Raw genomic sequence first — 16,615 nt, 5'->3', positions numbered from 1 at the left:
TACAATGTTCTGATCAATTTTGACCGTTTTAATATGAGTTGGAAATGTTGACAAAGTCGATATTTTCACTTCCTTTTGCGTGTAGAGATATGGGACACATTAGAGAGATTGCACAAGCCTGCACCAAAGCTTTCAACACTTTGTGTTCGTTCGCCTTTGAATTACATCGCCCGATCACATTCGGAGAGTAGTCGCATACAAATCTGCTGAGTCGTCATTCCTTGGCGCGTCTCTAGCTGCGATAATAAAATAAAAGCGCTTCTAATGAGCCCAACGCTGACCAAAGTGGCGAGCCGCTGCGTGAAAAAGCTCCTTACGTTGTTTTATTACAAGAGCGATAGAAAAGAGCAAAGCATCACGTCGGCCTGTCACAACACAGAAGCAGCACGCACGCACACACACACACACAAAATGAACCAAAAAGTCAGCAGCTTCGCGGTCACACACAGCAGAGGCAAAACACAGCGTACATGGTCGATGTGACGTCATGTCTCGGAGTGAGTGACGCAAAAGACAAACGAGGAGTTGCGGCAAGACCCAAATTGTCCCCAACGTTTTCTCAATCAAAGAGGGCATAAGAAAGACTGACTCCAAGTCCACAAAATGTGACTTGTGTGCCAAAAGGAGCAAAACCCCAAGTGCTAAAAGCAAATCCTGACCTTTACTCCCAATCCCAACTCCCGACCTTAATCCCTAATCCTTAACCCCAATTTTTCTCTGATTAACATTTTAGGAATGTGACATTAAAGGCAAGCTGTGTCAAAGCGGACCGAGCTATCCCACACACGTAATCAATTCAAATAAGTGTGTGTGTGTGTGTGTTGGGTCACGCGTAAACATAGACCAGAGGCTGCAGATTCACGAGTCGGATGGCGGCACACGCACACACCTGAGATTGTTGAAAAACACGTCGATTGGCTTTGCGTTCACATTCGGCGCGTGAACGGCACGTCCAAAGTTTTAGAACGCCTCGAGCAAACATCTGTCCCACATATCGCCCCGGTGTTCTAAAACTTTTGCTCTTGACCCGTGCCGTCACTTGTGGCAGGCAGTAAGAAGAACACGACATCTGGCAGTGTCCATTTGTACCAAAAAGTAAGAAAAATGAAAGGTGACCTACTGTCACATGGTCAATTGGGAGCAGAAGCGCCAAGCTGAAAAAACGCTCGATGAAGAGAAATAGAGTCGTAATATTAAAAACAATCATGGCCGATTCATAAATGGCCATAAAAGCAAAATGACAGCAACAACAAACACTCGCACGTACAAAGCTCTCGTATTGGAAATAGCGAAAGACGACAGCAATGCCAAAGTGCACTGGCTCTCAACCACCCCAAAAAATGGCACACTCGCTCGTGTCTGTCATGCCACCATTGGTTGACTGCCAGTTAGAAATATTCTCGAGTCAAAAAAAGAACAAAGTCCATAACACGTCAGACTCAGCACCGGTGTGTCCCAAAATGAATGAAACAATTGATGAATAAATAGAACCAGTAGAATTAATCCATCAACTAATCAGATTGTCTCGTACTTTACAACGTCAGTCACGGCACACTCCTGGTTGCCGTTTTGCACAACAGATATAAAAGCCAACGTCTAGAAATAATACACAAAGTATTCGCTCACGCATTGTGGCAAGTGATATCATTCTTATAGAGTTGATTGATCCCCATCAAGTAGTCACGATAAACGGATGGATACATTGCACCAAAAAATGAAAGTCATCCACAAAGCATAATAATGGATGCCATTTCTCCTTGCCACTTAGTCATGATAACCACACAATAGAAGGAAGCACAACCAATCGAAATCATCCACAGAATTTGATCACATCTACCGCATGACCTCATGTCGGGCTTTTCGTACAGTACTGGAACGCCACAATAAGCAACCACTAAAATCATCTACATAGTAAAACTAAGAAGTCACATCTGCCATAAATCCTCATGGAGATGTTTCCTACAATGGTCCTCAAAGCTCTTCGCCACTCACCTTGCAATTAAAATCAACAACCAGAAATAATCTACACAGGTAAAAAAGAAAAGCAGTAGATGTCATGCAATTAGTCTCGGTCGCTGGAAACCGAGCACAAGAACCTGAACCAAGGTAAGAAAAACAGAATCGGTTCTCGCCAGTCAGTCGTGATTAAAACCAGAAATGAAAAGGACACGGGAAAATAATCCGCAATGGAGAGAGAGAAAAAAAAAAGTCCACGATTGCTCACGTGTCCCATAATTAGTCGTCTTTCAAATTAGTCCTGGTTTTACACGATCAAAATAATGGCAGCCAGTCCAAATAAGCCACTCAAATAAATGATGTCGAGATTTCAAACACACCTCGCACCGCCGCGAGAAGCGCCTCCTTGGGCGGAATGTAAACATTTGACGCGGAAAGACGGCGGACGCCACCTATGCGCGCGCACGCATGCGGCGTCCCCCCCGGGTGTCGGCATCCCCCCCCGAGTCCGTCATCTGGAGGTGCGCACGGGGTTGGCGGGCCGGGCGTAGAGGTACTTCCAGATGGCGTAGTAGTGCACGGCGGCGCCCATGGCCACAAAGAGATGCCAGATGGCGTGGGCAAAGGGGACGATGCCGTCGCTCTTGAAGAACACCATGCCCAGGCAGTAGAGGGCGCCGCCCAGCAGCAGCTCGCACAGGCCCGCCTGCTCCGGCTGGGTGGACCCGCAACACCCCCACAAGGGAAAGCCGTCAGAAATTGATTTGGACTTTGCGTCCACGTCGATTGATTCGATTGACCGTATTGGTGGATTGGACTGATTTGGTTCCACATTAAGCGCACCTGTCCAATCAATTGGCCGCGATGGAATTGAACGCCCGTCATGATAGAAGCGCTCACCATGGAGAGGATGACCAAGGCAGGGAAGAGGCCCATCACCGTGTAGCAGATCAGCTCCACGATCTTGTACCTGCCGCAGATACCAGGAACAACATGAAATTGATGAGACTGAAAGAATCAATCAAAGTATGAAAATAGAAAAATAGATGATGGACCTCTCGTGGAAGAAGAAGACGTAGGTGGTCCCTGACAGCGCCATCACCCACACCAGCCAGCGCATGTGGCTCGCCCAAGGTCCAAGCTCCCTCAGGTTCAGCCTGCCGGGTGCAAAGCGTCAGCGAGCCAGCCAGCCAGCCGGCCGCAAGCCCTACCTGGTGCGCGCGCGCGCACTGACGCGTGCCTCTCACCAGGGGGCGTAGGAGGCCGCGATGAACAAGTAGATCACCATCCTGTCACACATGTGGAAACACTGCTCCACGTCCCTGAACAGCAACACAAACACACACGCGAGCGGTTGCTGCACATTCTGTGGCATGGGTGGCCTGCTTTCTTTCTTTCTTTTCTTTTCTTTTGCTGCGCGCGCGTGTACCGAAGGTGGCTCTTCTTCCAGGCCACGGTGTGGAAGAGCGTTGAGACCGTGAAGAGCGAACTGAGTCCGGCTCCGTAGACCCAGGCCGACACGCGCTCCCATTGGTCCTCCGACTGGAGGTGCAGCAGCGAGCTGCCCAGCAAGCTCGGAATGATCCATAACTAGAATAACAAGCATGGTCACGGAACAAATTTAACTTGTGCGTCAAGGCTGCACTGTTTGAGAAAAGAAGTGGCACTGAAAACGAGCAAATATTCAACTTTTGATCAATTGAATATTTCATTAAAAAATAAATGAGCGAGTCTATTTAGAAAAATATCTGTCCACACAAATTGTTCAAGTTTGGTTTGAGCTGAATTGACGTCTGTTTGACTTGCAGCTACTTATTTTAGTTGTGCTATACTGCCACCTGCTGCCTTGGCATGTGAGTTACAGCCCGCAGTTATCATTTACCGCATGCGTGGCGCAGTTGGCTGCGTGCTCGTAGTCCGTGGGCTGGTATCTCTTGTTAGAAGGAACACGCTTGTTCATAAACCTGAAAAGAAGAACAATCGACAATCACATGAAATCCATACACACACACACACACACACATACACACACACACAGAGGAAAGCAAAACAAAATGTCGATTATAAAAATCATTTCGACAACATCGGCATGTAAAAAAAGGTCAACACGCGTAGGCGACGAAGCGCTTTGGAAAAGAGACGGCACCTTCTTGAATCTTGTTGCCTAGCGACCGTCGCGCGCGCTTGTTGCCGTGACTGACTGCCGTTGCTAGGCAACAGCAGAGGACGGAGACAACGGGGAAGAACCGCCGAGCATCTTTTGCAGGGAAGCCCAAACAAGCGCGCCAAGAGGAGGCGGGAAGCAGAGTGATGTCACCGTCGCCATGGTAACCACCCAGCAAAGGGGAGGAAAAAAAACATTCTCTTCTTCCGTCTTGCTTTCTGCTTCTCGTCATTTAATCAAGACGATGCAAACATGGTCGACACGCGCGCACGCGTGCACGCGGATCCGCAGAGGCTGATCATGTCGCTTTCATAAGACATTACTTTTTTTTTTTACTGCGACATGTCAAACGTTACATGAAGAGCCTGCAGATGTTCGTCATTGGTCAGTCTACAATAAACAAAATGAGCGTTATTATTCCGTTTTTTTTTCTTTAATTGGACGTCTCCAACACGTCAATCATTTCAAGCAAGTGCTTTGTGGCCAATGTCGCTTTTTGTCTTCACTGGCGTACTAAACGTCCTTTGGTTCTTCAGCTTGTTAGTCGCGTCACTTTCCATTCATTGCTCAAGCTATACGTTAATCGTGTGTCACACGGGCTAAATGTCAAACATTGTCAAACGTTGATTCTTAATAAATCTCAGATTGTCATAAAGAATTTTTCTTTTGCTTGTCTTGATTCAAAACTATTGCCCGAAAAAAATAAATTGCTCTTGCTTTATTTTCCCAGATGGTTCAGGCCTGCTTTTAAAGTATCTCGGTATCTGGATTGATGCGTTCCGAGCACATCTCAGCGTCTCTCCCACTTCATGGCAGCTTTTGTGAATACAAAGTGACCTGGCCCAGAAACAAGCTACCCCCCCCCCCCCAAAAAGGAACGAAAAAAGACTTCAAATCGGGCGGGGGTGCGTGCGTGGCAGCGCCTCGGCAAGCCCCGCTAAGCACTCACTCCATCAAGATGGCTGCTAATGAGCAGGCCACGGGCCAGTCAGCCGGGGACGCCGCGTGCATTGTGGTGATGAGGAGGATGATGATGATAAGGATGATAAGGATGACGATGACTCAAGGACTCGCCAGCAAGCCCACTTAGCGGTGAGAAAGTGGAGCTTTTGCCAGGTCATTTCATTAGGTACACAGACTATTGACAAGCACGCAGCAACTTGGTGCCCCTTTGTATTATTCATGATACAAATAGTGCTTGTGGTTTCGGAGCACTGGATCCTATTGACCGACAAATAATAATCATTTTGTGAGTAATGGACATGAAATATATATTTTTTTAAATTCAATAAATAATAAAACAATAACAAAATAATAATAAAAATAATAAATAAAAATAATGTTTATTTCGTAAGTAATGGACATGAAATATATATTTTTTTAATTCAATCCCATATTTGATTAGTGTTTTTGGCCTACCTTTTAGCTTTTAGTTACAGGTCTAAATGAGAGAGTCACTGTTTTTATTCAAATAATGTAAAAATATCATTCATCATATATATATTTTATATATATATATATATATATATATATATATATATATATATATATATATATATATATAATCACTAACGTTCCATGCAAAATGTTAATTTGGTAATCCAACTCAGATTGCTAAAACGTTTACATTGGTACGTTGTTTTTTTCCATGGAGATGCATTTCATAAAAATGACATTGTTAATAGAAACGCAATTTGTTTATAATGAAAGCAACCATGAAAGCCTACAAAGTGTAAAATACCGTCAACCTTGCCACTAAGTGTGAGAAACAACTTTTGTTTTTCAATGCTGATCCAACCATTTGCTCTCTCCTCATCCTCGAGCCAGCCAGCCAGCCAGCCAGCCAGCCAGCTCCTTCTCATCATCTGTCACTGGAGCGGTTGCTCGGCGACATGGTCAAGACAAGCAATGGAGAAATAAAGCCCCCCCCCCCTTCCCCCAAAACAAGCCAATCAAATGATGTCCGCTTACCTTCCAAGAGTCATTGACGTCGGCCAGTAATCAACAGTTGACAGCACGGACACGATGGCGGCCGCCTTCGGTGCACTCCTGTCGGCCTGAGAGCTTGGCGATGCCGCCGGATGGAAGAAGGAGGAGGAGGGGAGGCATGGGAGGAGGATGGGGGGCTCTGGTGACGTCACGGCCCACGTCATCGTCTCACCAGGAGCATCCCACCGTCATATTTTTGGACACGAGCTAAGCCTCTGTGGACAGCTATTCAGTCTGTCTTAGGCTGCCCTCAGGTGGCCAAGGCGGGAACAGCAGAAGTGACGCACCAATTCGATCTCATAATGTGCGTTTTCAAAATTTGGCCTGCAATGTCCTTTGGGTGAAGTTGGTGATTTTGCTGGCCTCTCTTTACCATAACAACAATTTTAAAAAAAAGAAAAGAAAAAAAAATGGCGCTGAATTTCTTCCCCGGTGAACGCTCTACCTTACCCCAGTTTTTCCCAATGTGATTGGCAAAAATTTGAACAAGAGTCGATCTGAATTTTTGCACTGCACTTGTGCTTGCTCTCCTGTCGTTGGTCGAATGAGTTAAAAGTAAATTTCAAATAGGAGCGATGTAAATGTTGAGTATGCCATTAAAAATGGATGGGGCATAACTTTTTCGAAGGAATTGCGGGACAAAAAAAGTGCGAGGACTAAAATATAATACTATAATACTAATAATAATAATACTACTACTACTAATCATAATAATCGCAATAATAATCGCATCGGTGGTAATTCGAATTGAATAGCGAGTTGACCATAAAAAAACGAACGCCGAATTATTAATACTTAGTCAAAGTGTACAAAATATAAATAAACAACAGATCAAAAACATGAACGCATTTAGAATAAAAGTCAAATCACAGGGGGCAAAAAGGATAAACATACGACTAATGACTTCATTCCGCCAAGATTTGCTAGCCCCGATTGCTGTGTTTACGGCCGTAGCCATGTTTTTTCTTCTTCTACTTATGTTTTATGGCCTTTGGCAAACAACATGAGGCGCATTACCGTCACCTTGTGAAATGGAGTGCGGAGTTCGGAACCCCATTCTGCTCCAAACTAAATATAAACAAAACTCGCTTGACTCCTCTTTAAAAAGTCTGAAATGGCATTGAAAGGCATTTCGTAAGCCCTCAGCTTATAAATGGCTTGTTATCTTGACGCACGTTTCATAGCAAATGGCTCGACATTGCTCTCTAGCGGTGAAAAGCGGAACGACGGGACCAATAAATAATACACAATATTGTCTGAAGGAAGAAAAAAAACATTTCATAGCTTTTGCGACATTTGTATTTTGTGTGGACTTTTGAATAATCGCATTGTATTTTTTTTTAATAAATTTTTCAACAACGTTTCTATGTAACAAAAAAATAGAATGCATCTAATATAAAGATTCGATCTGATCGATCAATGACGTCATCACGAAAGACCATTTAAGCTTCGCGGTGTCTCACTGTCCGGCGGGGGCCACCAGATACCCATTGAAGGTGATGTAGACGTCCACGTCGTCCCCGTAGACAGCGTTGTCGCGCTGGCGCTTGTAGAGGCGCACCCAGACCTCGTCGCCCAGCTGCAGGTCCATCATGACGCTCTGGCTCTGCATGATGGAGCGCTCGCTGGGCTGTGCGTACAGGATGACCTGCTGCTCCTGGTTGTGCATCAGGTGCATGTAAGTCTCCTTGAAGTTCCAGGTATGGACGTTGAGGTTGAACAAGTAGACGCCGGCCACGTAGCAGTAGAACTTGCCCTTGAACATGTTGAAGTGCTCGTGCAGGTTGACGAATACCGTGTCGAACACCAGCGGCTGGTAGTAGTCCACGCTGTGCAGGGACTTGCGGCGGCCCACCGAGAAGGCGGACCGCGGGTTCTTGCAGGGGTCCCCCGGGGCGCCCGCTTGGCCCTTGCTGCCCTGGGGGCCCGCCGGTCCCGGCGGACCCGAGAGGCCTTCGGCGCCGGGCTTGCCGGGCGTGCCTTTGTCCCCTCGGTCGCCTTTATCGCCTGCGGCAAAGCAGAATGGGGAAATGTTCATTTGCCATCAATGTCACCGTTTGACCTTTGTTTTATGCCCCCATTGAAGCTGCAACCCGGAACCCCAAGAAACCGTTTCAGGCTTCACGTTTCTTGTTTCAACACAACGGAAAACAACTCGATGGAATTGTCAGGATGCCCCATGTGGGCCCCGCCTCCTCCTCCTTCCGCTTTATGGAGCTGCGCTGCTCCAGTGAGTTTGCGGCCGGCCCAAAATAGTTCCAACAATCGTTTCGGTCTCAAACCAAGTTGTTTTTGTAAGGCACGTTCGCTTTATGCTTGACGCCATCAAAACGGCGGCACTTTTGGCCCGCCCCTTACCTTTCAGGATGGTCATGTTGACCACGGTGCGGACCTCGGGGAGCCGGTAGTGGGGGGCCGAGGCCTGAGGATCCAGGTGGTCGCAGCATCGGCGGCAGTAGCGCGAGCCCGCCGGCCGCGACGGCGCCGGGAGGCAGCACGCCAGCGGCAGCAGGAACAGGAAGCTCAAAAGGGACCTCATGTTGGACCAGCGCACCTGCGGACACAAGCCGGGTCGCCATTGCCTCCATCAATGAAACCATCCGGACCAACCAAATGACTAAACATCCTTTCCGACTCAGAGTGGGATTTCCCGGCCTCCGTCCGTCCTTTATAGTTTTTCCAGTTTGTCCGTCGGCTTACGTAACGCAAACCATGTGCCGGATCCATTTCAAGCGAATGCACATGTTTTCAAAAGACACCCCAATTTAGTGTTCCATAAAGAAACACAAGAATGGACGCATTGGCTTCATTTCTGCACCAATTAGTCCGTTTTAGTGAAAAAATAATGATTCCGCTTCAAAATAAAATGGACAATCATTGATGTTTCATACATCATAGAAATAGTTTCAAAAACAAATGAACTATATGTATTTCGACTTGCTTGTGTTTTGCCCCCCCCCAGTATTTGAAGTTCAAATAATTCAAGCACATTGGAACGAAAAGTGTGCAGATGTTCCATTCAAATCAAGTCATTCGCCTGCACAAGCGTGACGTCACCGTCCGCTTCAATCCCCCCCCGTCCCCCCCCCCCCCGCGAAGCTAGCATCAACTAACATCACTTTGGCCACGTATACACGCCAGAGCAAAACCCCCACCTACGCTCGAGAGCGCGCACGCGCGTTCGCGTGCACCAAATAAGAGACGTGTACATGCACGCGCAACAAACGACTTTTTAGGGGGGGGGGGGTCTTACCTTTTCAGCACACCAAGAAAAAGAGGGGGAACAAAGGAGTTCTGGCGCTCCACTTCGAAGAGGAACAACTGAGAGCAAAGTCTCAGCCTCTTTGTCCTACGCGCACACAAATACACGCTCATGCGCGTGCACACGCACACAACCATTGCGGAGGCTCTTCCAGCTTCCCACCGTCATTCTCACGCCTTCATTCACAAATCTTTTCTTTTTTAAAAAAATCATAATCATCCTATTTCATAAAGGAATAAAAAAAATAATGGCATTTAAAAAAAGTACATTCAAAATACATTCAACTTCGACTGACACACACACACACACACAAACGTTGATTTTTGTCTCGTGCTGTTTACACTAAGCCGTGCAAGGAGGAAAAGAAGGCAATCTGTTTTTTTTTTTCTTTTTCTTCTGTAATGGTTTTGCTGCTTGTCCACTTCCTGCCGGACTTGGTGAGCACCCTCTCAAAACCTCCTCCCAGTCTAACCACTAAACCACCCGGACCACAGGATAAGACAGGGAAAATAGGAACAGTTTTCTTAAAAACATTATTGTCGTTTTTTGTTTTGTTTTTTTAGAGGAGGAAAAAGAAAAAAATATGAAAAATGCAGCCTCGTAACTACACTTAATGTATTTTCATTTGAAATGCACTTTTTAAAGTGTGTCAGCGAGTTATATAAGAGAAAGCGTTTCCCCAGCCAAAAATAAATCCGTACTTAGCAAAACACGCTCGTGTCTTGGCCTATTTTCCACATCAGCTTCTGTGGAAAATATCACTTGTCTCTACTTTCACTGTCTTCATTGAAACCATCTGCAGGCTGTCAAGAAGAAGAAAAAAAATGTAATGAAGCAGCAGCGGCACATTGAGGAAAATCACAGGGAGAATTTGTTCAGCATATTAACGCTTCAATGATTGACGTTCCCGCTCCCATTCAAACGTCCCCACCAGAAATGTGGCTGTCCTTCAGCTTGTGACGTGATCCTGAGGACAAAGAGACATATAACCATCGCTGGACGGTTCCACTGATCCATAATCCAAGTCTGTTGCATCCAGCATGAGAGCTTGGAGACTCTCCAGAATTGGACCACGGAAGCCCAAAGGGGACTCACACCCGGGAGGACGGTGGACCACGGGGGCTCGCTCCTCCTCGTCCTCGAAGCTCTCCTCGGGGCCTCCGTGCTCCTCGGCCACGCCGCCGATGCCCGAATCGGAACTGGGGAGTTCGGGCCCGTCGTGGTGGCCCAGCGTCCGAAAGCGCTCGTAGTCCAAACTCACTTGAATGGTGTCTATGAGGGAAATCCCTTCAAAGGGAAATCCTCCTTCACCTTGGCATTCACCACCCGTCTCTTCTAAATGTTCACTCTGGACCTTCTCGATCTTCTCATAGTCTGAAATAACTGGCGTCACCTCGTCGCCGCCCCGGGAGAACCCTCCGAGAGCTTCCAGGAGGAGTTTCATCTGCCCGTCCTGGTCTTGGTCCGCGAGAGCCCCCGTGGGGCCGTAGGGGTCGTCGGGCGCACACGCTTTCAGGTTGTCCAAAGTGAGTGAGGCTACAGGAATGGGAGGAGGACACAGCTGGAAGTCCATGAGGGGGGGAAAGCCAACGGCGGTGGTCTTCATCATCATCATCATCTTCTCCAGAAGAGCTTTTGGATGATCAAGGTCCCTGGAGCCTCCAGGGTACAGAGGGTCTCTGGGATCTTCACGATCTGCGGGACCTCCGGGGGCTTCGGGGTCCGCACCTCCTGCGGCCCTCACGGCAAGGATGTCCACAGGTCGCAGGAAGAACTGCAAGTTCTCAATGCTGAAAGGAGGCCTTTCCCACTTCTGGAAAAGAGCAGAAGTCGGGGACTTTATTTCTTAGGTCTTTTCCTATTGCGCAAGGTGGCGGGAATCGATGGCGGAGGAGCCATCCAGAAGTCGCTTCTCGCTCGGGCAAACCTACGTTGTGCAGGAAGGACTTTCCCGGGTCTGGCAGCAGTGGACCTCGAATCTTCTTGAAGACGTAAAGCCTGAAATAAATAAATAGATCATTTTAATTAATAAATATATTTTTTTTAATGTAATTAATTTTAAAATGATGATAGTTTTCTTCCAAAAAGTATTTGCCCCACCATGGCAGACCGTGTTGAAGTGCCTACCAGTTGGTCTTGTCCGCCCTGAAGAGCAGAAGAGCCAGAAAGACGGCAAAGGTGGTGCCTGAGATGGTCACCCCCAAAACCAACGGCAAGGAGACTGACAACGACAAGACAACTTTGGAATCAATTCACTTTTGGAGCGCAAGTGTGTAGAAGTGCAACCCACCAGCAGGCGGCGCTGCGTCCTTGCCCACATCCGACGTCCAGCGTACGACAGGGCTCCAGTCGCTCCACAGCCCCTCCATCTCCCCGTCCGAAGGCCTCACCCGAAGGCGCGCCTCGTACGCCGCCCCTCGCCTCAACCGCTCCAAACGCAGCTCGGACCGTGGCTCGCTGCGCACTGACGCCCCCTGGTGGAGGCAGATGTTTCTTTTGATGCTTACACTCGCCCAGACGACAACAATACGCTTGTATATTTTGAAAGAAAACAGGCAGCATATTAAAAACTAATTTGTAGGGGAGGGAAAATATCAGAGCCTTGTGGGGGCACTTTTTTTTTTAAAACAAAAGAAAACAACAAAATGGAATAACAAGATGAAAGTTGTAAGAAAAAAGTCAGGACTGAAATAAAAAGTTATTTTGAAACGCAAAAGGCAGAATATCTACAGAATAAAGTCAGATTTCTTTTTAGAAAAAAAAGATGACCGAAATAAGGTCTTATTTTTGAAGACAATGAAAGTTTGTATCAATTAAGTTTCATATAATTGAGCTTCTTGCAGTGTACAGTAGCACAGTGCTTGTCATAAACAACTTGAACGTGTGTTGGGACAAACGTGTGAGTCAGTTACACACATTCCACGGCTCGCCCGCCAGCTTCCACTCCAGCTGGAAGTTGTACGACCAGCGCTGATTGGCGATCGCCCAGGAAATGCTGCTCTGGTTTATTTCAGGCTTGCCCGGAGGAGGTAGTTTCACTGAAAACCCAGGTTGGTTGGTTACAAAAATAAAATAAAACGCTCAAAAAGTCAGTGGGAATAATAGCAGCTAGCATAAAGTCGCTAGCACTGGAAGGAAAATTAGTCTTAAAAAATAATAAAAACACTCAAAAAGTCAGTGGGAATAGTAGCAGCTAGCATAAAGTCGCTAAGACCATTATTATCGCCACTTGAGCTCGAGCACAGAGGCGTAGCCAAGCCGGGGCGGCGCCCCGGTTAGGACTCCCTGCGCCCCGGTTGAAAAAAAAAAAAAAAAATCGAGCTTTTTCGATTCTTCATTTTCATGCCGTTTTTTTCTTTCGGTCTTGCGCGAATGTGCTTGCGCTATTCTATGTGCGCGATGTTATCCATTCACCGTTTGCCTCCCGGACGTTGTTTTAGCGATCAGCGAACGGCGTGGGTGATGTTCGATTTTTCTTCCTGTGGGCGTGCGCCCCTACTGGAAAAATTCCTGGCTACGCCTCTGCTCGAGCACCAATGACATATTTTGGACGTGGCGTACTCACCGTGGCAGGCCGGCCTGTAGCGCATCTCCACGTCAGAGCAGTTGATGTGGACTTTCACTACGTGGTTGCACTGAAACTGAGCGCAAGGACACATTTCAATGCAAAGCTTCCTAACTGCTTCCAAATGCAGCCAGGCGCAACAAGCCCTCCTTTTGTTTCAAAAGAACCTGCTCAACTCACTTGAGCAATATTTCCTTAGAACCAAGTTGCCACACGATGGCACCAAATCACTACTTTTGTCTCAATGAAGCCTCTTAACACATTTCAATCTTCAACCCCCCCGCCGGTATCGCGACTCACAATGCAGTCTCTGCTGAAGACCAGCGAGCACGTCCGCAGTGAGGAAGGCGTCCGCGCGGCCGGCGGCCCAAGAACACACTCGGACTTGTATCGGCGTCGCCTGAAATCACAACGAGCCAAAGACTTGAAAACATGCGAAAACCTTGAAGCCCGAACTTGCAACCTACACACTTGGAGGTTGCAAAGTAACTCTTGACTGCTCTGTATGAAGTACAAAAATGCCGTTTCATCGCCAAGGGGAGACGCTTGTTCCTTACTCCAAATAATGATTGATCCTTTGGGCGTGGAGGCTGCACGCCGCGCCGCTGCCGCCGCCCATAAGCGCGTCCGAGCTGTTCCACACGCACGTGATGGTTCGATTGTAGTCGTTGAAGCAGATCAGCCCTAAAACGACAAAAAACTCTAATCCAACATTTTTGTTGACAAATATGATGAAAACGCTTTAAAAATGTTTACAGCCAAAATGTCCTTTGCTGTTGTCCTTTTTAATGACCGTAGTATTTTTTCTAATGTTTAATCTTGCACTTAACAAATACTTTACATGAGAAAAAAAAATGGACTTTCCAACAAGTCAAAACAAAATAAAATGGTTGTACAGTCCAAAGCGTTGGCACGTTCCCCAAAGTGTGCGTGCGTGTGGGCTCCCCCTGGTGGCATGCAAGAGAATCACCAAACAAAAATAATGTTCAAACTGTCTAGAATGTGTCAGCTGCTTAAATGATTTTATTAACTAAGTTCAGTTGTGTTCAACTTTGAAGTCACATTTCATCTTTCAGAAGTGTTCATTTCCATATGTTTATTCATGCCCAATTTTATCATTCGAGTTTTGAAACTGGGCTAAATGTTACGATGGCTCAGTTACACTCATCTTAGCAGCAATGTTGTAAACTCGACCGTCCTTTGATTTGTGATTCATGCAAACAAAGACAAGTAGAGAAAGGCTCCAACTTACTGCTGTGTTGGTGTTCGGAACAATTTAGTTTGCCGCAGGCGGCGGCAGCGAGCCCAAGCGACAAAAGAACGACAACAACAAAAGTGCTCCTCATGCTTGGCTCACTTTCGGATGCGGGATGTGGAACTCACTGCTTCCTCCTCTTCAATCTGGCCACGCACACACACACGCGCACACATGCACGCACACACCATGGAAAAACAGAAGTGGAAATGCGATTCACCTGTGAGGTGCTTTGATTTAGTTCTTTTAACAGATGGAATAAATGACACCAATTGGCTTTCTATTTGAAAAAGTGCACAACTGTTCAATGACAACCAAATTCAATTCAAAATGACAGAATAGAATTAAAATATCCATAATTGTGGACCTAATCCCAAGAGAGAAAAAAAGAAGCATCGCTAATATGCCCTCATTTTAAGGCCTGACCTGTCATGGAAGCAGCGGCAGCATCCATTTTTTTCCATCTGATGTCATGGCGAACAAGACAAGCCTCTTCAGAGTCTGACCAAACTCGATGGTTGGACGGATTGATGGATGGAACAGTCGCTCAATTGATTTGCAGGCGGTCGCTGAAAGCAACGGCAAACTTGCGTGTGGTGCCGCCACCTAAAAAAAAAAAAGTCGTCTTGACCGACATTAAAAATAAAGTCAACCGAAATAGATCTCTGCTCTGTGCGGGTACAGACAAACAGATAGCGAAATGTTCAGACAGTCCCTGAAGGTGCCGCCTGCCTTTTGTACCCAATGCGAGATTACAATTGTGGTGAAAACTTAACTTTCTAGGCGTGGATGCTTTTTGCTTGTTTTGTTTCCCTTTGTTGAGCGGAAGTCACGAGCCACATTTAATTGTTTTTGTGGTTCAGGTAAAAAAAAAAAACCCAAAAAAAACAGGTCAGTATGTTCTATTAGTGGCTGCCGTTGCTTTCACGGCAGTCACGCACGGCCTCGCAAGTCCGCCCTTCAACGTGTTCCCGGTTTGATTCCCACTTTCAAAGTGAGCCGTTTCTCTCGCTCTCACTTCCTCCGTGTTGTCTGGCCACATCGCGCTTGCAAAGCTTCGCTTCTTTTTAATCTCCAAAAACATCTGTGGGCTTTGTTTCCTCTCGCTGAGCAGTTTTAAGTTGTGATAACAGTGTTCACCACTAGATGGCGCACATCGCTCACTAGCACCTCTGACCTTAAGCATGGGGGGGGCGTGAAGATATGAGCCCTGAGCAATATCTGAATAAAATAATAATAATAATAAATAAATCACAGGGCAAATCACAACGCACACCTCTACTTTAGTAGTCGTTTTCCACAAAGTGTTGTCACACCTTCTCGTTTGTTGTTCCCTTCTTTAAAGGCAGCGCTCACTTTCGTGTCAGTCAGAGGCAGGAAGTGGTGAATTGCTGTGGCGTCACGTTGGCCGCGCCGCTTAAACTTCACGCCGGTTTCCAGCTCACGCTAACCGCGAGCGAGCGAACGAGCGAGCGATGGAGGGAAAGAGCGAGCGAGGGGAAAGTCCAAACGGAGCAACGAGACAGCCGACAAGCTCTTTCTTATCTCTGCTTATTTCAAGCAAGCGTGTGTTTCGTCAAGGGCCAGGCAATGTTGTCCAAACATAAGTCAATGAACGCGCATGATAAAAATGCTCAAACAAAGTCAATGATAAAAAGACAGGGCCCGACAACTACGCATTGTTACAGCCTGATGCCGAGTCCAATTTGGGCAAATCAATTTCCGATTCATCGACTGATTCATTAAAACCAATAGAATCAATAAAAGCATTTGACTGTTTTTTGTTCCCGTGTCCTTTATTATTTACAATACTACACAGAGAAAAATCTGCAAAAGTTTGATTAAGTATTATGTTTGAATGTCAATATCTTTGTCTTATGTTGTAATGAGTATTTTCAAAAAACACTTATGTATATAAACAAATATATATACTATAGAAACTTTCACTTCTGACAGTATAGAAACTTATAAAGGTCAAGAAACTTATGGAAACTTACCGACTTAGCAGAGCTCACATTGAAGTACTGAAATGATGTCCATTAGTCACTGAGGGATGGAGGGGCGATGATGAAAAGTGGGCGGCGCCATAATGACCACGCCCACAAGCGGCTGTCCCCCCCACAATGGGATTTTCTTTTTCCTATTGTCAAATGGAAAAAAAAAGGTTCAACAATAAACAATTAACCTACAACTAATCAAACTATTTTCGAGACCACGTTTGATTGTCCAAATCTTCAAATATATATACATAACCTGAGCAGTAAAAGCAAGGAAGGGTCATGTTAAGGCTGAAATAGATAGAAAATAAAAACTGATATAAAATCAGATTTAAAATCAAATATTTAAAATCAGATATTTAAAACTATTCAATCCACTCCCTAAAAAAATCATGAAATCAAACAAACAAACGAAAAGTTTATTTTA

General features: G+C 46.2%; 3 protein-coding genes across 4 annotated transcripts; all 3 read right to left on the bottom strand.

The window, feature by feature from the left end:
• Positions 1–13: 13 nt before the first annotated feature.
• On the bottom strand, positions 14–7,080 carry LOC119124099 (monocyte to macrophage differentiation factor 2-like). 2 transcript variants are annotated; one of them, XM_037253780.1, is made up of 7 exons: positions 6,092–7,080; positions 3,839–3,920; positions 3,386–3,546; positions 3,204–3,278; positions 3,012–3,113; positions 2,800–2,926; positions 14–2,671 (listed from the first exon to the last, which is right to left on the bottom strand). In XM_037253780.1, the coding sequence occupies exons 1-7, from the start codon at positions 6,271–6,273 to the stop codon at positions 2,468–2,470; spliced, it is 933 nt and encodes a 310-aa protein (XP_037109675.1). In that variant the 5' UTR covers positions 6,274–7,080; the 3' UTR covers positions 14–2,467. The 2 variants fall into 2 exon arrangements, with proteins under 2 accessions (XP_037109675.1, XP_037109679.1); XM_037253784.1 differs by having other exon boundaries at positions 2,857–2,926; positions 6,092–7,076.
• Positions 7,081–7,390: 310 nt separating this feature from the next.
• On the bottom strand, positions 7,391–9,832 carry c1qtnf6b (C1q and TNF related 6b). Its single transcript, XM_037253786.1, has 3 exons — positions 9,363–9,832; positions 8,468–8,663; positions 7,391–8,116 (listed from the first exon to the last, which is right to left on the bottom strand). The coding sequence occupies exons 2-3, from the start codon at positions 8,646–8,648 to the stop codon at positions 7,569–7,571; spliced, it is 729 nt and encodes a 242-aa protein (XP_037109681.1). The 5' UTR covers positions 8,649–8,663; positions 9,363–9,832; the 3' UTR covers positions 7,391–7,568.
• Positions 9,833–9,971: 139 nt separating this feature from the next.
• Positions 9,972–16,236, bottom strand: LOC119124075. Its single transcript, XM_037253732.1, has 11 exons — positions 16,189–16,236; positions 14,618–14,797; positions 14,189–14,337; positions 13,494–13,620; positions 13,237–13,336; positions 12,937–13,012; positions 12,288–12,409; positions 11,662–11,845; positions 11,499–11,592; positions 11,303–11,369; positions 9,972–11,184 (listed from the first exon to the last, which is right to left on the bottom strand). The coding sequence occupies exons 3-11, from the start codon at positions 14,280–14,282 to the stop codon at positions 10,321–10,323; spliced, it is 1,728 nt and encodes a 575-aa protein (XP_037109627.1). The 5' UTR covers positions 14,283–14,337; positions 14,618–14,797; positions 16,189–16,236; the 3' UTR covers positions 9,972–10,320.
• Positions 16,237–16,615: the final 379 nt, after the last annotated feature.

Source organism: Syngnathus acus, chromosome 1, assembly GCF_901709675.1.
Source record: "Syngnathus acus chromosome 1, fSynAcu1.2, whole genome shotgun sequence".
NCBI classification, from domain to species: Eukaryota; Metazoa; Chordata; class Actinopteri; order Syngnathiformes; family Syngnathidae; genus Syngnathus; species Syngnathus acus.
Note: the sequence above shows the minus strand (reverse complement) of the source record. Positions and strands in the feature narration are given on the sequence as shown.

Bases quoted from the DNA above. Each gene is read 5' to 3' on its own strand.
- LOC119124075 (XM_037253732.1), bottom strand. From the start codon at position 14,282: ATGAGGAGCACTTTTGTTGTTGTCGTTCTTTTGTCGCTTGGGCTCGCT. The intron at 13,621-14,188 runs GTAAGTTGGAGC...TTGTCGTTTTAG, and splicing joins TTCCGAACACCAACACAGCA to GGCTGATCTGCTTCAACGAC. The intron at 13,013-13,236 runs GTGAGTCGCGAT...CCTTGCGCTCAG, and splicing joins TCTTCAGCAGAGACTGCATT to TTTCAGTGCAACCACGTAGT.
- c1qtnf6b (XM_037253786.1), bottom strand. From the start codon at position 8,648: ATGAGGTCCCTTTTGAGCTTCCTGTTCCTGCTGCCGCTGGCGTGCTGC. The intron at 8,117-8,467 runs GTAAGGGGCGGG...GCTTTGCCGCAG, and splicing joins CAACATGACCATCCTGAAAG to GCGATAAAGGCGACCGAGGG.
- LOC119124099 (XM_037253780.1), bottom strand. From the start codon at position 6,273: ATGACGTGGGCCGTGACGTCACCAGAGCCCCCCATCCTCCTCCCATGC. The intron at 3,547-3,838 runs GTAAATGATAAC...TTGTTATTCTAG, and splicing joins CCAACTGCGCCACGCATGCG to TTATGGATCATTCCGAGCTT. The intron at 3,114-3,203 runs GTGAGAGGCACG...TGCACCCGGCAG, and splicing joins GCGGCCTCCTACGCCCCCTG to GCTGAACCTGAGGGAGCTTG.